Genomic DNA, 24,875 nt, shown 5'->3' with positions numbered 1-24,875 from the left:
CATAGGGTTCAATATTGAGTTGTCCCACCCTTTGCAGCTATAACATCTTTAATTCTTCTGGGAAAGTTGTCCACAAGATTTCGGAGTGTGTATACGGGAATGTTTGACCATTCTTCCAGAAGCGCATTTGTTAGGTCAGGCACTGATGTGGACCAGAAGGCCTGACTCACAGTCTCCGTTCAAATTTATCCCAAAGGTGTTCTATTAGGTTGTGGTCAGGGCTCTTTGCAGGCCAGTCAAGTTCCTCCACCCTAAACTCGCTCATCCATGTCTTTATGGACCTTTCTTTGTGCACTGGTGCGCAGTCATGTTGGAACAGGAAGGGGCCAACCCAAACTGTTGCCGCAAAGTTGGGGGCATGAAATTGTCCAAAATGTCTTGGTATGCTGATGTCTTAAGAGTTCTCTATACTGGAACTAAGGGGCCAAGCCCAACCCCTGAAAAACAACCCCCACACCATAACCCCCACCCCCACCAAATGATTTGGACAAGTGCACAAAGCAAGGTCCATTAAGACATGGATGAGCGAGTTTGGGGTGGAGGAACTTGACTGGCCTGCACAGTCCTGATGTCAACCCGACAGAATGAAATAGAGCGGAGACTGTGAGCCAGGCCTTCTTGTCCAACAACAGTGCGCTTCTGGAAGAATGGTCAAACATTCCCAGCATCAGTGCCAGTGCCTGTGGTATTTTTGCAAATATAATAACAAATGCCGCCAAAGACAGGGGGGGTCTATTTACATTAGATTTATGTTAAATTATTAAGAACAGGGCTGGTTTTTAATTTGCTATTGATAATTTGCCAATGTGTTGTAACCAAAATAAAATAGAAAGCCCTCCAGAGCTGTTCAGGGAATGTAGTAATTTAAAAAAGAAAAAAAATGGCGAGATAAATTTCCCTTAATATTCCAACCAGACCTTATCCAAGCACGAAGCCTGGGTGGCCGGGAAATAGAAAGCAGTGAGCGTGCAGTGCAAAGTACCCTTGGCCCAAAGTTAAGGTACAAGGGCCTCTTCCCCACCTTCATGTGCTCCAAAAAGCAGGTGGGGGTAATAGCAGAGGTGGGGGACTTGAGTCACATGACTTGACTTAAGTCAGACTTAAGTCACCAGTTTAAGGACTTGAGACTTGCTTAACTAAAATTAATAAAAGACTCGACTTGACTTTGACTTGGTATTTATGACTTGAGACTTGACATTGACTTGAGACATATGACTCGAAATGACTTTACTTTTTTAGGTTATTAAATATTTGCAATTTCTCAAGGTGTGTTAAAGCAAAATAATGTGCCTGTTATGTTTCTAAAACCGCAGTCACTTAAAACACCTCAATGTGTTCTGATTTTTAGTACACTAGCTGTTTAACAATGGAAATACTTAACATGTTTTTAGTGACTGTGATGTTGAAACATGACCGGACGAAGGATTTTGAGCTGTTTGGGCATCCAAAGTGTTTCTTTAATATGCCAAGAAAAAAGCACTAAGAAGTTTTATTAATGTTGAAAATAAAACAAAACCTTTCCTGACCACTGACTTTTAACTGATTTAAAGGTGAAAATTGGGGTAGATCAGTATTTTGACTTGATTTGTGACTTGACCAAAATAAATGACTTGACTTGACTTGCTTGACTTCTAGCAGGGACTCGACTTGACTTGCTTGCTTTTTGCCACAGTAACTTGGGACTTGCTTGAAACTTGAAGGTTAAGACTTGAGACTTGCTTGTGACTTGCACATGTGTGACTTACTCCCATGTCTGGGTAATAGTATCATGTGGTGAAATTCATCGCCATATTGGTTTTCTAACCTTAACCTTAGCAGATGAGGGGGTTCTAAAAAATAATGGTACAGGGTCCTTGACCCCCGTCTTGGCCCGCTGAACCCCTTTGGGGTGGGGATCCACGGCTCAAATGGGTTAAAAAAATTAAAACCATATATAATACATTATTAGATAGGTCCGAGTACTCTTAAGTGTTATATAATCTTACTGCTATGGGGACTGCTGCAATCAGAAAGATCGGCAGCAGTCCTCTTTTCCAATGGCTATTTTGAAAGTGACCCTTTGTTTTCCTATAAAGGCCCACCTCTAGTTTTAGAAACATACAAAAAGAGCCTAATGGCTCTGTTATGGCCACTGCCAAAATGGTGGCTTGAGGAGAGGACTGCTGCCAATCTTTCTGATCACAGCAGATTCCATAGCAAAATGGTGGCTGAACCCCATAGAAGTCCCCATACTTTTGATATCAATGGTGTTCAGATACGGGTTTGAGCACCTCCAGGTTGACACACCCCCATCCCTCTTTAATTTTTTTAAAATGTTTCATATATATACATTTTTCCAGGGGGTAGCTTCTGTCTGGTTGTCTCCTCCTGCAGAAGTGGGTAGGTCTTACACTAAATGACACGACACTGCTTTCTGCATCATTTTCGTATGAGTTCATAATGACCTGATGACATACCCCCAGTGGGCCAATGATGCTTTGGGCTCACAGGAAGTAGCCTAAATGAGGTTGGGCATCATTCAGCCTAGAAGAGGTTTAGTGCTGCATGAAAGCGAGAGGTGGCTTTTATGTTCCTATCTGGCCAGGGCTATTTATTTATTCTCAAAAAAATATTCTTAAGGGGCAGCTGGTCTTTAAATAATGGCTAAGATGACAGAGCAGGTTAGAAGAGGACTTGTTGTGAATCTCGTCACCTGTATCCATCCATAACAGAAGTACTTGGTTGTACTCTAAAACTGTTTAATGACTAAAACCCTATTTTCCTGCCTGGAGTGCAATCATTTTATTGCAAACTTTACTGAATAGACATAAAATATAATTACCTCTCTTTTGGAAAGTGTCAGTTTTTCAGTTGCTCTGTGTTCCCCCGTATTCTCATATGGAGGAGGGATGCTGTTATTTAAAACACCCTAGAAAGAAAAAAAAAACAACACAGAAGAATGTCTTCCATAAGTTGGCAATAACTTATTTTTTTCCTTGTGACCATCTGCTCTAGTGAAGTAAACCCCATTACTCACAACTTTGTATAAATTACTGTTTGATAAAATTAGTATCAATAGTTGAAAAAGTCAGAAGACAATGCTTTAATTTTTTTGTGCACATAAACCAACTGGAAAATGAAAAATTCCTAAACATATGTATTTAAAAAGTATTTTTAAAATAAAAGTGAAGTTCAAGGTAACAAAATGACCAAAGTGTGAATTACTGGCGTTATCCAGAAATCAGAGCAATGTACTATAGGCAGAAGGCCATTTTCGCCTCACTTCCTTTGTGGGCTTCAGGACAGGAGGTAAGAATAACCTCTCCAATGGGGAGACAGGCAGCAATAAATGTATGCTTAGTGAACTGGAGAGGGGATAGATCCTCTTTCAGCTTTTTTATCTTCACTTTGTCTTTTCTCTATTGACAGAAAGTGAGAAAACATTTCCAAGGATACCCTAGCCTGTGATCGGATAGTGTAGGAGCAACTGTACACCATACAGGATTTACAAATCACGTAAATAACTGTATTGAATGATATCTTTAATGAGTTGGAGGCTTTAAAGTTGATCTCCCACCATACGAGTTACATGCCAGATTTATGTGTGCATTTTGGGCCTAGTAGAGGCCTTGGCTCATTCCAGAGCGGTAAGAACCTTGATGGGTCTCTTATATTATTTTATGCCAGGAAGTCGATAGTGCTCAAATGGAAGGCAACTGTAGCCCCTTTCTTAGAATATTGGAAATCTCTAGAAAACTCAGTAATTACCCTATACAAAAGTGCATATCTCTCCTAAGGTTGTCCCAAGACATTTAATAAAAATTGGAATATATGATTGATTCTTCTTATACCACTACTTGATTTGTCTGTAAGTGACTCCCATATGTCTGTAAAGACTCCCATCTTTATTTATGTTCAGCTTCCTTGATGACCGGAAACCACCTAGTATTGTGCTTTGGTTATACTTGTCAGAGAAGATACAATTTTATTGGTATTATATTCACTAGTTTATCCTTATATACAGTGCCTTGCGAAAGTATTCGCCCCCCTTGAACTTTGCAACCTTTTGCCACGTTTCAGGCTTCAAACAAAGATATAAAACTGTAATTTTTTGTGAAGAATCAACAACAAGTGGGACACAATCATGAAGTGGAACAAAATTTATTTGATATTTCAAACTTTTTTAACAAATAAAAAACTGAAAAATTGGGCGTGCAAAATTATTCAGCCCCCTTAAGTTAATACTTTGTAGCGCCACCTTTTGCTGCGATTACAGCTTTAAGTCGCTTGGGGTATGTCTCTATCAGTTTTACACATCAAGAGACTGAAATTTTTGCCCATTCCTCCTTGCAAAACAGCTCGAGCTCAGTGAGGTTGGATGGAGAGTGTTTGTGAACAGCAGTTTTCAGTTCTTTCCACAGATTCTCGATTGAATTCAGGTCTGGACTTTGACTTGGCCATTCTAATACCTGGATATGTTTATTTGTGAACCATTCCATTGTAGATTTTGCTTTATGTTTTGGATCATTGTCTTGTTGGAAGACAAATCTCCATCCCAGTCTCAGGTCTTTTGCAGACTCCATCAGGTTTTCTTCCAGAATGCTCCTGTATTTGGCTCCATCCATCTTCCCATCAATTTTAACCATCTTCCCTGTCCCTGCTGAAGAAAAGCAGGCCCAAACCATGATGCTGCCACCACCATGTTTGACAGTGGGGATGGTGTGTTCAGGGTGATGATCTGTGTTGCTTTTACGCCAAACATAAAGTTTTGCATTGTTGCCAAAAAGTTTGATCTTGGTTTCATATGGCCAGAGCACCTTCTTCCACATGTTTGGTGTGTCTCCCAGGTGGCTTGTGGCAAACTTTAAACTACACTTTTTATGGATATCTTTAGGAAATGGCTTTCTTCTTGCCACTCTTCCATAAAGGCCAGATTTGTGCAGTATACGACTGATTGTTGTCCTATGGACAGAGTCTCCCACCTCAGCTGTAGACCTCTGCAGTTCATCCAGAGTGATCATGGGCCTCTTGGCTGCATCTCTGATCAGTCTTCTCCTTGTATGAGCTGAAAGTTTAGAGGGACGGCCAGGTTTTCGTAGATTTGCAGTGGTCTGATACTCCTTCCATTTCAATATTATCGCTTGCACAGTGCTCCTTGGGATGTTTAAAGCTTGAAAAATCTTTTTGTATCCAAATCCGGCTTTAAACTTCTCCACAACAGTATCTCGGGCCTGCCTGGTGTGTTCCTTGTTCTTCATGATGCTCTCTGCGCTTTAAACGGACCTCTGAGTCTATCACAGTGCAGGTGCATTTATACGGAGACTTGATTACACAAAGGTGGATTCTATTTATCATCATTAGACATTTAGGTCAACATTGGATCATTCAGAGATCCTCACTGAACTTCTGGAGAGAGTTTGCTGCACTGAAAGTAAAGGGGCTGAATAATTTTGCACGCCCAATTTTTCAGCTTTTTATTTGTTAACAAAGTTTGAAATATCCAATAAATTTCGTTCCACTTCATGATTGTGTTCCACTTGTTGATTCTTCACAAAAAATTACAGTTTTATATCTTTATGTTTGAAGCCTGAAATGTGGCAAAAGGTCGCAAAGTTCAAGGGGGCCGAATACTTTCGCAAGGCACTGTATTTCCCAGGTTTTATTGTAAGAGACACTAATCCTCCTATGACATTGCCCTTCTTTGTTGACTTGGTTGATATTGAGCAAGTTGGTCGACCACTGGCGAGTGCTCGACTTAATAGTTCTTGTTTTTGAATGTCTGTTTCTATGTTCTGTAGGTTTTGTATGATTTGAGCCAGGGAATGCTCTGTTCTGTAACAGCCTTTAATAAAATTAATAAAGAGAAGTAAAAAAAAAAAAAAAGTTGATCTCCAGCCTTTTTTTAATGCGGAGAAGCGTAAGGAAGAGTAAAAGCCTCTGCTTCTTGTGTTACCTCACTGGGGAGGTTTTCCCTCACTTCCTGTCCTGTTTACAGTTGTGAGGATACATTTCTCTTTGATAGCTGGCACCAGGACAGGGAGTCTACGAATGTAGACATCTTTTCTGGTGACAGACTTAACAGTCAAGTACATCATCTGACTTTAAAGCGGAGTTTCGGTCTCAAAAACAACTTTGCACCATCCGCTTGCTTTTTTTTAACTGAAAAAGAATTAGATAATTTAATTTTTTTTTTATTACTTAACTTGTTTTTAAAGAAAATATACTTACCTTCCTTCCTTTTCCTCCCTCTGCAGCCGCGGCCCGCGCCGTCTCTTCCTGCTTGCATTGACTCCTGGGAGAAGAGCGTCATCGCTCCCAGGAGTCAATGTGCCTGCACCGGCCCTGCTCATCACTTCCGGTGCAGGCGCGTCATGCCCAGAAGCTGTGCAGGGATGATGCGCCTGCACCGGAAGTGAGGAGCAGGGCCGGTGCAGGGCATTCTGGGACTCCGACGTCACTGAAGACGAAACTGAAGAGGACGCTCCTGCTTCAGCTGCCCACACCTGAGATGGCAGCGCTGCACAAGACATTTCCAAGGTAAGTATTTCTTCTAAAAGGTGGGTGAAACAGGGGACAGTTCTCAGAGGCTATCGTTGCTGAATAGCACTAGCCCTGACTGTCCTGGGGGTATTTTTATCAAAAAAATGTTTTTCAGGGTGGAACTCCGCTTTACATAGTTACATAGTTAGTAAGGGTTGAAAAAAGACATCAGTCCATCCAGTTCAACCTTTGATGTGTGTGTGTGTTTGCTGTTAACCGTACATTGTATACCCCTCTATGTTGTGGTCTTTAAGGTGCCCATCTAATAGTTTTTTGAAACTATCGATGCTCCTTGCTGATACGACGGTTTGTGGAAGAGAATTCCTGCTCTTACAGTGAAGAAGCCCCTGCGTATTTTAAGGTTAAACCACCTTTCCTCTAGTTTTAGTGAGTGGCCACGTGTCTTTGCTCCTCTGCTTTAAGATTTATTTTGATTCATTGCTACATCATTGGGACAGGAAGTGAGGAGGAATGTCCCAACAGGAACCCCAACCCAGAACAGAGGTTCTGACCATAAAGCAAAGGATACATTTTGGCTTGAGCTCAACATACATCTATGAACCTTTTAAATCAATAAAAGGCAAAGAAATACATTTAAAAATAAGATATCTATGTAAGGCACCGATTTCTTGATTTGAATTCACTTTCTAAAGCCACACTCCCTTACTTCCATCTAATATAGAGAGATGTGAACAATTTAGGCATGAGTTAGAAGAGAGGGCCCCCAGATCCCATCAGGCATATTTATGTGCCAGCAAACACAGCTATCCCTCGCATTGCTCCTACAGAGAAAGTGATTCTGCTGTCATGGTAAATTGATTGGCACCGTATGTGTTGCTATTGTGTCAGTTTCGCATTGGGCTCATTGCAAGCACCTTTCTATGAGGCATCTTCACAAGTTATTCCCTTCATCATTATAGCAGTGCTATGTGGCTATTTTAGGAAATGAGCAATAATAATGACACAAACAGCTGAACATACTGTACCTCGGTCCTCCAATACCGCTGCATGCTTTCTTGTTTCTGAAGTACACTTCTCATTCTATCGAAAAAATCACCCGTCTCCTCGCTGAGAAAGAAATACAGAAGATTCAAGGCCATTGTACTGAACATAAGGAATGCTTAAAGTGACAATGATGCAGATGTATTCATCTATTTCATTATTTATTGGTTTATTATTTATTTTCTAACCATAAAAATTGCACTCATATTTACACAGGTCTTTAAAATTATCAGTCACAAATCTGTAGAAAGGCAACAGGAAGGCTTTTTTGTACTTTTTTTTTTTTTAAATATAACTTGTTTTGAAACATAAAACATATTTACTTTGGGGCTTGTTTAAACTTGTACAGGGATTGGTATTTCTTTGCACCAGAAAAATGCTGATCTCTGCAAGGGCAAACAGCTGTTTTCTATGTCCCCTCATCACACTTAAATGTACACTTCCAGTGAGCTGCGGAAATCTGCAACAAGTCACTGCTTTGCCGTTCCACACCACAGTTCATCTGCAGCAACATTTTTGTTCAAAATTCTATGCACCTCTGCTTGGGCTGTTATGCAAATAAATGAATCAAGTGTCGCACCTCAAAAAGTTTCAAAAAAGTAAAGCACAAGGCAGTGCTGGCCTGAACTGGCACTTCCTGTATAGTAGTATGGTAAAACCATGGAGGTAGTGTGAACCAGTCCGTAGTTTAGGTGTATTTCAAGCCAAAGATTTAGCGTGAGTAAGGATTACAGCCCCTGCCTGTTTTTTTTTTTTTTTTTTTTTTTTTTACTATCTAGGACTCCCTTTCTATCCAACGTGACGTTGGTTTACAGGGCTTTTTTTCAGCGGGAACGTGGAGGAATGCAGTTCCGGCACCTCCAGCACTGAATTTATGTAATGGCAAGAGGTACTGGGGTATATTTGTGGGTCAATTGATGCTGGCAGAAATCTATTTTTGTGTGGGGGTCTTTTGTTGTTGGGGGGGTCAATTGTTGAGAGAGAGGTACAGTATATTGTGGTGGGGAGGGCAATTGTTGAGTGAGGGCTCCATTGTTGCTGGCTGCTGGAGGGTCTATTGATGCTGGCTGCTGGGAAATCTTTTATTGTTGCTGGGGGTCTATTGTTGTAGGGGTGGATCTATTGTTGCTGGGCTGGATTTATTGTTGCTGGGGCTGGATTTTGTAATGGGCGGTTCATTGTTACTGGGGGGGGGGATATAATGTTGTGTGTGAGATCTATTGTTGCTGGGGTGGGTCTAGAGTTGCTGGGGAAATGTATTGTTGCTGGGAGGATCTATTATAGCTGGGGTGGTCTAGTGTTGCTGGGTATTTTTTATTTTTTTTTTTGCATTGCTGGGTGATCTTTTGCTGCTGGGAGCATCTATTGTTGCTGTGGGTATCTATTATTGCTGGGGTATCTATTATTTCTGGGGGATCTATTGTTGCTGGGGCATATGTTATTGCTTGGGGATCTATTGTTGCTGGGGGTATCTATTACTGCTGGAGGATCTATTGTTGGTGGGGTGGGGTCTATCCTCCTGCAGAGGATCTATTTTACTGATTTACTTGTTATCATTAGCAAATACCATACAAAATAATACTTTGTTCTATATTCTTTAAAAGGGGTGGTACTAGGAGGTGGGTAGGGGTAGAAACAAGCAATGATGCTCAGAGGAGGGTAGGGGGCGAATGACTCAGAAGGGGGATTCCTGCACCTTTTCTCTGAGAGAAAAAAAGGCCTGGTTTTTATCAGACAGGAAGTACAGAAAAAGAGGGTCAGAGAGGAAAAAAGAATCTAACAAAGTCTAGATGGCAGAAAAAATCCAACAGGGGTTCTAATGATAGATAGATAGATAGATAGATAGATAGATAGATAGATAGATAGATAGATAGATAGATAGATAGATAGATAGATAGATAGATAGATAGATAGATAGATAGATAGTGTGATGGGAGTCACTTAGGGCGGGGGGCTTGTGGAACCCAGATTACCTTAGAGAGGTCGGGAAACTCCTTGTCAAGCTCCCCTGGCCCCTCCTATGTGTAAGTCACCCTGTGTCTTTTAGGGGCACAGGGTGACCGATAAACCCAGTTGGATCTGCACTAACCAGACTCACTGTAAAACCACACCGGACTCAGCATTTTGTGTTACCCTGGTTATCCTGGGTTCTATATGTGTGGTTTGAGCTAAAAGAAGGAAGGGGCTCTTTCACTTAGAACAATAATATTTATGAACAATATCCCTCAAGAAATATATGAAGATAAATTGGTTCAACCTTTTCAGGCTGCTTGTAGGAGTTTATCTCATAGACCATTGTTAGATAGTTTGAGGTGGGGTGGGGTTTGTTATTGTTAAGTGCCTGTATCCCATTGTTCTATTGTTAATGTCTGCCTTGGGATCAACCTTCTATGGGATGTATATGTCTATGTGTATTTGTGTATTAGCTGCTAGAGGGGAGGGGGGATTTCTCCAGTAGCCCTTCCTAAAGACTGTCTACTGTTGGAAAGTTGAAGATACATGTGTGTCATGTTACTGAATGTAATTTACTCCGCCCTGTGTCATTATGCAAAAAAGGGGGCAGGGTATTGTCCCCTGAGTGTATATCTCTTTGTGCCTGTTTTTGTTATGCTTCTTACTACCCTACACTGATGTCTCAACAAGTGACTAGGTTGGCTAAGGGATCTTGAATTGTGATGGTACCAGGCAAGGGAAGCTTACACGGCGGACATACTTTTCTTGAGTACTGGGTCCATCACAGATAGATAGCTTGTTATACTCACTGTGGAACTGGGTTAACCCTTCGCATTGTGTCAAGAGGCTGTTTAAACTCATCTTCTCTGATCCTCCCCTTCTTCCACAGTCCCCAAACCCAACTCCTGATAGTACAGAGCCTTTGAAGTCACTCTGCACATGCTCAGTATGGTGTGTGTGGCTAGAGAGTTTTTCTTTTCTTGGGAGGGTGCATGTGATCAGCACAGGGCCAATCAGAACTACCAGACAGAAGGTCAGGGGTCCCGCAGCCTCAGAGGACAGTTGGAGTAGAATTAAAATGCCTCCTACAAGCTTTACCAGATCTAATAGAAGTCACAAGACTGCTATATACTGCTGATGAGAAAAGGTATTTAGCAGTTTATATTTACTAAAATAATTGCATTTCCATGTTTTGTGTACTGTGAGAGACCAGATATAGTGAATGCAGGTTCTGGGTTTAGTAAAACTTTAGGTTCTCACTTATTTGAACACCAGGAGCATGATTCAGAAAAGACCAAACTAATTAGTAGAACACTGGTAAGGCAACATTCAATACAAAGGTAAGCACTCACAGTCATTTTTGCAGAACGGCTCAAAGCCTTCTAGTCCTAATCTGACAAAGTACAATGTCACTGATTCAAGCATTGTTTGCAACAAAAGCATCATTTATGACTAACAGATAAACTAACCTAAGCTCATCCTTGGCCAAAAGGATAGGATTTTCAAAATGTTAGAAAATATCTTTCAACTAATGTACCATACTGTATTCCCTTTTCTCATTTGTAAAATATCATTCATTTCAAAGAGTGCAAATGCATGATGTAAAAGTATTAAAAGTTGGAAGTAAGATGGGCAGTGGTTAACAAGATCTGGCCATCTATAGCTATATCTGTCTATCCTTTAATTTTACCCACTCTCATCCATCCATCCATTAGTGAATCCATCCATCCATTCACCTATCTATGTAATCCATACAATCCATTTAAGCATCCAATCCATCCCTCACTTTCTATGTCCATATTGCACTTGTGCTACTTTTTGTTCCCAGAAGAATGAAAGGAAATCAAATCAGCTGGTACAACATTAAGAGTAAACTTTTCAAGGATAGTTCAAATAAGTGCATGGGTGGTAGTAGAGTTATTAAAACTACACATGTTACAATCCGATTGTATAATCTAAATTAGCAACAGCTATGTAGTGTGAAGGTCTGCCTTACTTGATGTACATTGACTCCAACATAAACTTAGGGCTCAGCCCTCCCATTCCCCAAATCCACCCCCCCCCCACCCAATCCCTCTTATTTATTTTTTTTTTTTTTCATACACACCCTTTTTTATGATGGCCTAGTGATGCCCCAATCTTCACCCAGCTGTGGGCAGTCCTCAATCTTGTAAAGAGCAGATCTGATGTGATGACAGCAGCACCCCTCAGGGAGCAGGCCAATGTCACTTTGCACTCATAGTCCTCTCAATGTCCTCTGTCTCCGAGGTTGAGGAATGGCACTGAGCATCATTCAACCCAGAAGACTGAAGACATCTAGGGGCAAAAGAGAGTGAGGTGGGAGCAGATCCTAATTAAAAGCGAATGTTGCAGTCTGAGCTGTTTTTTTGTTGGATAATTAAATTTTCCCCTACAAATGTATATTAAAGTGTCACTAAATCCAAATCATTAAAAAAACTATCAATAAATGGTGTATTACATGCTGTTAATGCTCACTCAGTCACTATGAAATTTATTTTCTGTATTCTGCAAAAATCCTGGTTGATCCTGCTGTTCTCTATCTCCCCCTTCTGTTCATGTCCCCGATCCAGCTAAGGATTTTGCAGCTGTGGTGGCAGCTCTGCACATGCTCAGTTTTCAAAGAGTTTCTATGCTGAGCATTTCCTCCCTATCACATCTGAGCAGCCCATGTGACTATAGTGTCACCAGAGATGTATAGTAACTAAGTAGAACTACTTCACTACTGTTCTTAAGTACCGAAAGGCGGTATCTGTACTTTCCTAGAGTAGAATTTTTTTCTCCTACTTCCACTTTTACTTCACTACATTTTTTCGATGATTTCAATACTTCTACTCCGATATTTTTTTTTTGTGCTGCATAGTTACTCGTTACTATTATAAAAATTACCACTGCCAGAACAGTAGATGGCAGGTTTCATGAAGCTCAAAACATGTGTATTATCAGCGCATACGAAAATTAATGCTACTGTATGTATAAATAAAAGCTGCATTTGAAATAATAAAAGACAATATGATGTTCAAACCTTTGACTTATTTCTTTAATAACTACATAACACAGTACTTTTACTTTCCTTGAGTAGCAAATTTTTTTTAGAAAACTACTTGTAATACTTAAGTACAAAAAATGTTGAATACTTTAGTACTTCTACTCAAGTCACTTTTTGATCGAGCACTTCCACTTCTACTCAAGTCACTTTTTGATCGAGCACTTGTACTTTTACTCAAGCATGGGTTTTGAGTACTTTATACAACTCTGAGTATCACACATGTGGGCGTATACACAGTGGTAAATGACAGCCCACTCCCTCCCTCCTCCATGCTCACTAACCAGCTAAACACAATTAGGTCAGGATATAACATGTGGATTAATGGTGGCTTCACCTCCCTCTTATTCTAAGACACAGGCTGTAGAGGCGTGACACAGCCTGCGACTTACAGAAATACTCCCACGCCATGTCATTTCCACAAAAGAATAAAGATTTAATTCCAACTATATATATGTATTGCGTTTAACATGTAACCAGCGGCAGAGGACTAGAAGCTCCTCCTGCCACTCTTTCCCTGCAGACAGGCTGGGAAATAGCTGGGTCATGTGACAGCTGTTTATGGATTAAGAAAAAGGTACTTAGATGTTTTTGTTAATTGAAATAATTACAGTGCCATCATCCATATACAGAAATAGAGGGACAATGTAAATAACACAGTGTATGTTTAGTACAACTTTACCTTCAAAAGTTAGGCTTTAAATGGACCCTAAGGCCTTGTTTACTTGGGTGTACTACAGCGAACATCTGTGCGGGGCACATGCTTGCCAGCACTGGGATAGGCAGGTGTTACCTGCATCACCATCATACCTCCCAACATTTTTGAGATGGAAAAGAGGGACACCTATTAGCAAAAGTACAGTATGTAGGTATAGGACACACACCCTGCCACACCCTTACAGGATAATTAACAAAAAAAAAAAAGTTAAATCCACAAGTGCTTTTTTTACCACTACTATTCCTTTATACTGGCTGTTTAAATTTACAAATGCAGCAATTTAGAAATTAGATGAAAGGTTTAGCACTGGGAAACACTTTTTGAAAGATAAAAAGTGCATTTTATATATAACTATAAAGTTCAGACCAAAATGAGGGACAAATGAGGAGGAAAGAGGGACTTTGTTCCAAATCAGGGACAGTCCCTCAAAATCAGGGACAGTTAGGAGCTATGATCACCATGCAGGCAGTCCCATTCACATCAATTGGGATGCAGCGCTGCAGGGACACAGCCGCTTCTTCCAATTTGATAGCCATGTAGGTGTGGGTGCATAGCGCTGAACACAGACAGTGTGCACTTCTAATTTTAGATTCTGTTAACTTCTTCATTTTTTAAAACAGGCCCACATGTTGATATGCTATGTGATCACACTCAAACTGTCCTTCAGCCTTTATTGGCACTTTCCAAATCAGTCCAGGAAACACAAAGGGCCGGTTCACACTGTAGCGATGTCAAACACTACATGTGATTCGCACCGCACTGCTGTGCAAATCACATGCGATGCCAATTCAGCCATACAAATTGTTTGGCTGGATTTGCATCGCATTCAGACCAAACTCGTGCAGAACACTTTTTTTGGTCTGCACCAGAATCGGTGTGAACACCCTTTAGATCCGATTCCTGTCCGAATTTACAAATCGCACTGCCATATGCAAACCGATCTGGGGATGTCATTAACTTCGTATTGACGCTTCCAGCGGTTTCGCATATGGCAGTGTGAACTGCCTGCGAGTCGGGTGCGATGCGGGAACCTGCAGTGGATTCGCAGGGTTTCCCGCATCGCACCAATGTGAACCGAGCCTAATAACAAAATAACATATATCATTTTTGACAGAAATAGCCCCCATTCTTCTTATCGTTCAGAACTGCTATGCCAACAGACTTATTAGTACCCAGGGTATATTTTAGTTAATTTATTAGTTCTTTAGACGGCATACATTTGCATTATAATTGCCTTTCCACAAAGTTAATGTTTCAAACTGAATGTGTAAAAAAATGGGTATTATTCCTGTTTGACACCATACAGGTTGATTTTTCTATTGTCTCAGTAGGCAGCACGTTTCTCAATGGCTTTCACAATAAATAGTTGCCTGTGCATAATTATCAAACAGTATACAAAGCACTTTTGTTAGCTAATCAATATTGTTTTCTACAGGGGTTCAGGAATGATGGCTTCCCAGCATGTAGGCACTTAATGTTCAAATTGTTAATTTGTTCTTAAACACTAATCTTATCGAACATTTTCAAATATCAAAAGCATGCTGCCTAGTGGAAATAATTGGAAATCGTTTCAAGACTATTTTTCGTTCATTCTTATTGGGAACAGTGGATTATAACAGTAACATAATGGCAAACGTTTAGACAGAATGACTTCCTGACTTGTCACCGCTGAAACATGCTCATTATAGAATTAACCTCATGTGCTAAAATGTTAGTACTGAAGATGGCCAATCATGTTATGGTCTGGTTGCACAATTTATGTACAATCATTTTACATTCAAAATAATTTTTTTATTCGTGTCAGCATAGAAAAAACAGCCACATGGCAACGATATCACATTGTCAAGAGCAACATACGTAGTACAATTTAATACACATACATATCTACATATATATCATACATATCATAACATATACAGTATCTCACAAAAGTGAGTACACCCCTCACATTTTTGTAAATATTTTATTATATCTTTTCATGTGACAATACTGAAGAAATGACACTTTGCTACAATGTAAAGTAGTGAGTGTACAGCTTGTATAACAGTGTAAATTTGCTGTCCCCTCAAAATAACTCAACACATAGCCATTAATATCTAAACCGCTGGCAATAAAAGTGAGTACACCCCTAAGTCAAAATGTCCCAACTGGGCCCAATTAGCCATTTTCCCTCCCCAGTGTCATGTGACTAGTTAGTGTTACAAGGTCTCAAGTGTGAATGGGGAGCAGGTGTGTTAAATTTGCTGTTATCACTCTCACTCTCTCATACTGGTCACTGGAAGTTCAACATGGCACATCATATCAAAGAACTCTCGGAGGATCTGAAAAAAAGAATTGTTGCTCTACATAAAGATGGCCTAGGCTGTAAGAAGATTGCCAAGACCCTGTAACTGAACTGCAGCACAGTAGCCAAGACCATACAGCGGTTTAAAAGGACAGGTTCCACTCAGAACAGGCCTTGCCATGGTCGACCAAAGAAGTTGAGTGCATGTGCAATCCAGAGGTTGTCTTTGGGAAATAGACATATGAGTGCTGCCAGCATTGCTACAGAGGCTGAAGAGGTGGGGGGTCAGCCTGTCAGTGCCCAGATCATACTCCGCACACTGCATCAAATTGGTCTGCATGGCTGTCGTCCCAGGAAGCCTCTTCTTAAGATGATGCACAAGAAAGCCCGCAAACAGTTTGCTGAAGACAAGCAGACTAAGGACATGGATTACTGGAACCATGTCCTGTGGTCTGATGAGACCAAGATAAACTTATTTGGTTCAGATGATGTCAAGTGTGGGTGGCAGCAACCAGGTGAGGAGTACAAGTGTGTCTTGCCTACAGTCAAGCATGGTGGTGGGAGTGTCATGGTCAGGGGCTGCATGAGTGCTGTGGAAGTGGGGAGCTACAGTTCATTGAGGGAACCATGAATGCCAACATGTACTGTCTGTGACATACAGAAGCAGAGCATGATCCCCTCCCTTCGGATTCTGGGCTGCAGGGCAGTATTCCAACATAACGACCCCAAACACACCTCCAAGATGACCACTGCCTTGCTAAAGAAGCTGAGAGTAAAGGTGATGGACTGGCCAAGCATGTTTTAAGACCTAAACCCTATTGAGCATCTGTGGGGCATCCTCAAATGGAAGGTGGAGGAGCGCAAGGTCTCTAACATCCACCAGCTCCATGATGTCACCATGGAGGAGTGGAGGAGGACTCCAGTGGCAACTTATAAAGCTCTGGTGAACTCCATGCCCAAGAGGGTTAAGGCAGTGTTGGAAGTTTTTGGAGGTTTTTTGATCACTGTCTACCTATCAGGAGTATGGGTTTTGCCACCGTCCCTAATGAAATTGTACTTGGGGTTGGTACCTCATGCCATGTGGGTGGGGACTTTAAGGGCAAAGTAATAAGTAATAATAGTAATAATATAGATACAAAGCGGAAAAATAAGACATGTGTTTACTGTCTTTTTGTAAAGAGATACATGGTATATCAGATATTGTGAGGGGTTATAGACCCCTAGTGAAGAAGTGTGGTTTAGTTCAGAAGAGGGTGACAAGTGTGAAAATTGTGACTATTTTAGGATAATTCTCTATCAAATCAGAGAGTTTCTCCTGCGTTTATGTCCCAACGCGTTTTGGCTCGCGATTGAGCCTTTGTCAAGGGTGGTAGTCACAGATTCTGCAATAATTACACAGATATATCTTTGGTTAGTAGTCTGATAGTAAATACCACTGATTTTATTCAAATGTGGTATAAAAAAAAAGGCAGTGTTGGAAAAGAATGGTGGCCACACAAAATATTGACCCTTTGGGCCCAATTTGGACATTTTAACTTAGGGGTGTACTCACTTTTGATGCCAGCGGTTTAGACATTAATGGCTGTGTGCTGATACGTTAGGGGCGTACTCACTTTTGTGAGATACTGTATATCATATATTTATATATATATATATATATATATATACCTATATATATCTATATCTATATATATCTATCTATATATATATATAATATATATATATGTATATATATATATATATATATATATATATTAGTGATGCACCAAAATTTTCGGCTGAAAATGGGCTTATTCCATTTCGGCCGAAAATGGGTTAAATATGACGATACTAAAGATGGCCGCCGCGGGCGCAGCACAGGTTTCAAAAAACCCGCCTCTGCCCGGCGGCCCGCCTCCCGGTGATGTCACTACTACTGCGATCTGTGCATGAATGAATTAACTCACCGGGCGGGCGGGCGAGTAGCCGCTAATAGCTGTAACTATGTGAGTGCTTCACTTCCCTGTCAGGCATGTTTCTCCGCTGACAGGAAAGTAAAGCGCTCACATAGTTATAGCTATTAGCGGCCGCTCGCCCGCCCTCCCGGTGTGTTCGTTCATTCATGCACAGATCGTAGTAGTAGTGACATCACCGGGAGGCAGGCCGCCGGCCAGAGGCGGGTCTTTTGAAAGTAAGGACACAAGAGGACTGGAGCAGAGAGTAAGGAGATTGCATTGGGATTGTGAGGGACGCTGAGGCAGGGGGGGAGGGATGCTGAGGCAGGGGGGGAGGGACGCTGAGGCGGGGGGGGGGACGCTGAGGGAGGGGGGGAAGCGGAGGCAGGGGGGGGAGGGACGCTGAGGCGAGCTTACCAATGGTATTAGTATTATGCAGCATGAGGGGGTTAATGTATTGCCACTGCTGGTCACTGATGAATTAGTGACTGACCAGTGGCAGTTAATTAACCCCTTTGTGCTGCATTAGTGCAACCAGTATCAGTGCAACCAGTGTTAATTAACACTGATACTGGTTGCATTAATTCAGCACAAAGGGGTTAATTAACTGCCACTGGTCAGTCACTAATTCATCAGTGATCAGCAGTGGCAATACATTAACCCCCTCATGCTGCATAATACAAATACCATTGGTAATTAAATTAACCACTATACTGCGACAGGGTGGCAGCTACAGGTATACGTCGCTGCCTGTTTTTGGTGTATGCCCCTGTTCTATCTATTTTAAAATTATTTGGGGGAAAAAAGTCATTTTCGGGTTTCGGTTTTCGGCCAAGGGCATCCTGCATTTTCGGTTTCGGCCCAGAATTTTCATTTCGGTGCATCCCTAACATTACCCCCTCATGCTGCATAATACAAATACCATTGGTAATTAAATTAACCACTATACTGCGACAGGGTGGCAGCTACAGGTGTACGCCTGCCTGTTTTTGGTGTATGCCCCTGTTCTATCTACTTTAAAATTATTTGGGGGAAAAAAGTCATTTTCGGTTTCGGTTTTCGGGCAAGGGCATCCTGCATTTTAGGTTTTGGTTTCGGCCCAGAATTTTCATTTCGGTGCATCCCTAATATATATAATACATTCATATATATATAATATATATCATATATTATATATCATAACATATATATCATACATATCATACATATATACATACGATAAAAGACCTACATTGAAAAACAAGAACCATTATCTGGAACCCAAAAGTGCATGGGAGCGCAGATTGCGGTTCTCGGTACTGCTACAGAATGTGCTACATAACAAGTCATTCATAAAGGTACTCCTGATAGTTACATAGCAGTTGAATAAAGACATCAGTCCATCCAGTTCAACCTGTACAGGTGTGTGTGTGTGTGTGTGTGTCAGTGGCCTGCTCATTTCCCATAACCCTGAATGTTGTGATCTGTGAGCTGCACGTCCAAGAGTCTTTTAAGAGTAGCCATACTCCCCGCAGCTACCACCAACAGTGGAAGAGAGTTCCACATTCTCACCGTCCTTACAGTTAAGAACCCCTTACGCAGCTTAAGGTTAAACCGCCTCTCCTCTAATCTCATTGTGTGGCCACGTGTCTTCTTGCACTCCTTGGGACTAAATAGTTTTCTACCTATGCTAGGATCGCCATTGAGGTATTTGTAAATCGCTATCATGTGCCATCTCAGGCGTCTCCTCTCCAAGGAGAATAAATTAAGTGCTTGTAATCGCTCCTCATAATTAAGGTCCTCCAATCCCCTCATTAGTTTAGTTGCCCTTCTTTGGACTCCTTCCAGTTTCAGCACATCATGTGCTGATCGGTGCAGAATACCATTGGTCACTGTTAATATCACATCAACAAAGACAATATAATGAGTATGGAAAGGAGACAACAAGGGGACAACAAGAATAGAAGAGAAAGAAAAAGGAAGGAAAATGAAAATCAGAAGAACTAAGAATCCAGAAGACATAAGGAGACATAGGTTGGAGAGGAGGTCGGTGTAATAGGAGATGAGGCCAGCGTTTGTACCACCCTGAGAGTCATGGACAAGGGTACATGTATATAGATCGCCCAAGGCTCCCAGTTCTGGTCAAACAGCTTACTTTGATCATTAATAATCCCTGCAATCTTTTCATGTACCATGATCCAAGAGATTTTATGTTTCAATCGTCTAAACTATACTGAGGGTGTCTTCCATGCTCCTGCTATAATAATCTTAGCTGTTAGCAGAATAAAGAAAATTGGACGTTTCTGTGGCTGTGGCTATCCCAGAGGTAAGTCGATAAGTAAAGCTAGGTTGGGCTGTTGATCAATAGAGAGCCCCGTTATTTTTTCCGGAGCACCGTAAAACACCTTATTCCAGAGGGTCTTGATTTTGGGACACTCCCACCAAATGTATAGCCTGAAACCTTGCAGATTACAGCCTTTGAAGCATTCTGCGGTGGCTGTGTTATACATCCTGGCCAGGCGCACAGGGACTAGATACCATCTGGTCAGTACTTTTAGACTTGCTTCTATCAAAGAAACGTTCAGGGTGCCTTTGTAGGAAATTTGAAGTCTGGAACACCAAGACTCCAGGTCCTCAGCACAGTCAAAGTCCCTCTCCCAGGACAGCATGTATGAATGTTTCTGAGATGGAGTGAGCAGAGACTCCTATAACATAGAAATACCCCCTCTAGAGCCCTATGTACAACCAGTTTTACATTTACCGACAAATATGGGGCAATGGCCTACCCTAACTATATGTTCATTTTTTAGCGATTCAGGTTATAGTTTTGGTAAATCTAAAGGAAATTGTACAACCAGACTAATGTGTATGAGAAATTTAATCGCTTGTTTCTCCAGTGCTGCTAATCAGACTTAGGCTTTTATATTTTCATTTTCCAGGAAAGCCTTGGAACTTGAATGATGGTTTTTGGGTAATTTCACATGGCGCATCTAGCTTTTGTTAGTGTCATCGTGGTCTTTTAGCAAAAAGGATGCAGTGCTCAGCCTCGCTGCCTGCAGCCTGTCAAAGTCTATGGCAGGCTGGCATGCTGTGGCTGGACAGGGCAGAATGCTGCAGGGCCGGTACAAGGGATGGGCAGGAGGGACACTTGCCCTGGGAGGCATTTTAATTTGTGGTGAGGGGGGGGGGGCGCACTGGGAGCATCGGTCACTGACTCGCTGCTCCTGCCTCACTGACAGGAGTGACTGTGCCTTATATTCACCACATCTCTTCTGATTCCCCGACTCCTCCATTCATCCAAGCCTGCCTTATCTATGTACTGCAGCTACTAATCACTCTCTCCTCCCGCACTTCTGCCCTCGCCTTGCTCTCCTTCCCAGGACACCTCACTTTCTCCCTTGTTACTCTCAATTGTCCGGCTGATCTCACCTACACCTTTTCTGCACAGTCACATAGTAAGTCACCACCCATTCTCCTTGCTTCTCCTTCCCTTCTTCTCTTATCTGCTGTCCCCTTCATACATTTTCCCTACACATATCCTGCAGCCTCTGGTCTCAGCTCAGTATTCCACACACCCATCTTGCACCCTTTCCATCCCAGTTTACTTTTCGCTCTACATTCTCTGCACTCCGTCACTTTGCTCTTCATTAGCACATACACTTAGCACCCCAACCTCCCCACGATTAGGGATACTATTTTCTTATCCCTAATTGTGGGTTCACACAGATGCGCGGTGGTTTGGCAGCAGCGCAATTGCATGTGCAGTTTACCCGCAACTGTAGGTGCGCTTCCATTAAAACCTATTAGACAGCGTGTTTTCATGAAAGTAAATCACAGTCTTGCATGCTGCATCTTTAATGCACGTTTAGAAAATGCACAGTCCATGAGAATTCATTGAGAGCACCTAAAACTGCAGGTAAACTGCACATACAATTGCACTGCAGCCAAACCACAGGGCACCCATGTGAACCTGCTTGTATGTCAGGACTGTGCACGCAATTGTGGCTTTCCTGACAAACACAGAAGCGCACTGTTCTTTAGTAGATACCCAGCAGTGCCATTGATTGTTAAGGGCACCCGTATACATCTGCTAACGCACACATTCCCCACACACCAAACCACATGGTGCCGCAGCACTGTGCGGTGTGGTGTGACACATTTTTAGAAAAGGGTCATGGACTTATTTTCTTGCCTGTAGCGTAGCCTATTGAGCAAAACATTTTGGGGTGCATAGCATCACAGCTGCATCATGTGCATTCCCCCATATGGGTGCCTTTGAAGGAGTAGAGACAGAAAAACTGCAGCTTAACCTCCCCCCCCCCCCCCCAGCAAAGGTGAAAGCAAGGCCATAGGGCTCATTCACACAGGTGAGAGGGAGGTCAAAATTGGCAGTTGAGCTGCAGTTTTATTGCCCCAAAGCCCACCTGAACAAGGAGATGCTGTCAGTCAGGGCTGTACACATGGCAAAATTGAAATGGAATGTACAGCACACATAGGCACAGTAGGTCAGTATTTTTTGGGATAAAACAGGTGGTAGCAACTTATGGCCTCCTCACCACCTGTCAAACACCAGGAATGATAGCCCCATGTTTGAATGAGCCCTTAGAGACCTTTTACCCCCCCCCCCCTCCTCCCTCAGAGCCCCTTTGGAGCTCTTTAGGTCCATGCCCCATTTAGAGTCCATCTCCCCTCCCTCATCCCACTGACATAGAGGCCAATTGGTGCTCCTCAGATTGACACCAACAACATACTGTAGCAGCATCATTTCCTCCCAGTGATATCGTCAACACTGGAACATTTTTTCCTTCTAGTGACACTACAGACGCAGGGACAATTTTCCCCAGTGACACCACCACTGCTGGGACATTTTTCCTTCCAGTGACACCACCAACCAGTACCCCATATGTTTGCACCAATTTTAAACTCTTCAGGTTGCTGCATGCAGTGTAACAGTGAAACACTAAGTACTATTTCAGTGCATGTCACAAACATTACAGACCTTACACCACTATTAGTCTGACCGTGGGGGGGGGGGGGGGGGGTGTTTACCATCTCTGCCCTGGGCGAAATGGAATGCTGTACAGGGTAAAACTCACGTTTAGTGCCTGGACAAATTTAAAGAGGAAGTAAACCCTCCTCTGTAACTTGTACCTATAGGTAAGCCTATGATAAGGCTTACCTATAGGTACTGTAAATATCTCCTAAACATGCACCATTTAGGAGATATTTACCTTACATGCAGCCAGTGACGTCACTGGCGCATGCGCTCTGAAGGAATGGCCGCTGGTGCCGTTTCTTCAGAGACCCGTGCCGTGACCGTCAACTCCTGCGCGCGTGCGCGTGAGTGACGTCACCGCGGCATCCGGCGATCTGATTGTCCGGAAGACGGGCGACTGGACATGTCGCCCGACATACAGGTAAGCGGGCGGCACGGCGGGGGCTCGTTCTAAGGTAAGTATTTCATAATGAGCTAGTATGCGGTGCATACTAGCTCATTATGTGTTTCTCTTTCAGGTTGCAAAAAGAACAAAAAAATGTTTTTCTGGTTTACAACCTCTTTAAGGGTAGGCTGCTTTCCTAACAGTCTTTTTCCCTCTCGGTATACACTCGCTCCAGCAGCATCGGTTTCTCAGGATCATCTCTGTGCAATGTAAGCCAGCACAGCTACTTACTGGAAGCACACGTAAAAATGCAGGACATGACAGTGTTGTCACCCCATAAAGGGAAGATCCTGGCAACAACGCCCTTCATGGCAGGATTACCAGGTATTATTTTTTTGTAAGGTTTAAAGAGGAAGTAAACCCTCCTCTGCAAGTTGTACCTATAGGTAAGCCTATGATAAGGCTTACCTATAGGTACTGTAAATATCTCCTAAACATGTACCGTTTAGGAGATATTTAACTTAAATGCAGCCAGTGACATCACTGGCGCATGCGCTCTGAAGGAACGGCCGCTGGTGCCGTTCCTTCAGAGCCTGTGCCACGACCGTCAGACGTAATCGCGAGTGACGTAATCGCGAGTGACGTAATCGCGAGTGACGTAATCGCGGGTCCAGCCAATCAGATGGCCGGATGCCACGAACCCGGAAGAAGGGTGACAGAACATGTCACCCGTGGGAGAGGTGAGCGGTCAGTGCTTCGGGGCTTCGTTCTAAGGTAAGTATATCATAATGAGCTAGTATGCGATGCATAGTAGCTCATTATGTGTTTGTCTTTCAGGTGTACTAAAGTTAAAATATTTTTTTTTTACCTTAATGCATTCTCTGCATTAAGGTCAAAAACTCCCCCACGATTTATCCTACACACCCATGCCTAAACACTTACCTGACAACTCTAACCGTTCCAGCATGGTCCTGGCTGCAGCACCGCTGTCGTCTCTTTCTGGTCCCGCAGAAGACACTGCTGTCAGTCAAACTTCTGTGAGGAGGGAGCAAGGCATGGCTTGCTGGTGCTGTGTGTGTGTGTATAGACCCACACAGCCCTGCTTGGAAGTGAACATGGCTTGCTAAGGGGGGCCTTAGGGGAAGAAAGAGTGGACAGCGCTGGCGGGGAACGACAGTAGAGGAGGTACGGGACCATTCTGAGATTTTAGTGACTGGGATTACATTTGACTAAATTTCTTACAATTTAAAAAAAATAATATATTCCCACTTTCTCAATTTAGGAACTGGTATAGCAGTGTGGCAATCACCACTTTTGGAGTCAGTAAAGAGCACTTGCCTTATATATTTTTTTTCCTATCATTATTGTAAATGAAAATAACGGACCAATATATATAGTTTACATTTGTACATATGCCTGAACATTGAGCTCATAGAATGCTGTGTATGCTGCATTGTTTTGTACATTTATGCTTGTAATCCTTTCACTGTACAACAATAGCATAGGATGCTCATTGTTCATATTCAGTACCTTAAAAAGGCTCATTAATGGGAACAACAGGCAGCTTAAGTTTTGTATTTATCATATAGTATCACCAATATTCTGCAGGATGAGATATATATATATATATATATATATACCGTGTGTGTTTGTGTATTTATCTATCAATCTATATATATATATATATATATATATATATATATATATATATATATATATTTATATATATATATTTCAGAACGTCTGTGCTGGCAGAATAATAGGGTATAAAAGAAGCCTTCAATCTTATTAGTGATACGCATCACCACCTGAGATGTCACTATAACAAGGTCTGACAGTCCACAATGTGCGACCAATTTGTAGCAGCGTTGTATTTCTACATCCCTGCTGTGTAAAGAGCCTGCATTCTTTCTTAAAAATTTGAAAAGCCAGAGAACGACACTTATCCCTTTTGATGAAGGGGGAATCCTGTGTCTTCATTTAGGTGGTGATGCTCATGTAAGGGTAAAATGATGTCACATAGCATAATTCTGTTTACAAA

The 24,875-nt window shown here is 42.1% G+C and overlaps 1 protein-coding gene across 1 annotated transcript in view; it reads right to left on the bottom strand.

The window, feature by feature from the left end:
* Positions 1 to 24,875, bottom strand: part of BAIAP3 (BAI1 associated protein 3) — a 599,530-nt gene that overhangs the window by 263,060 nt on the left and 311,595 nt on the right. The window contains exons 3-4 of the mRNA XM_082260275.1: positions 7,506 to 7,587; positions 2,822 to 2,908 (exon numbers count right to left, since the gene is read on the bottom strand). Of these exons, the coding sequence (XP_082116401.1) occupies positions 2,822 to 2,908; positions 7,506 to 7,587 (169 nt within the window). The remainder of the gene's footprint in view (positions 1 to 2,821; positions 2,909 to 7,505; positions 7,588 to 24,875) is intronic.

This window comes from Pelophylax lessonae (genome assembly GCF_965119305.1).
Source record: "Pelophylax lessonae genome assembly, chromosome: 6".
NCBI lineage: Eukaryota > Metazoa > Chordata > Amphibia > Anura > Ranidae > Pelophylax > Pelophylax lessonae.
This window is presented reverse-complemented; position numbering and strand designations above follow the sequence as displayed.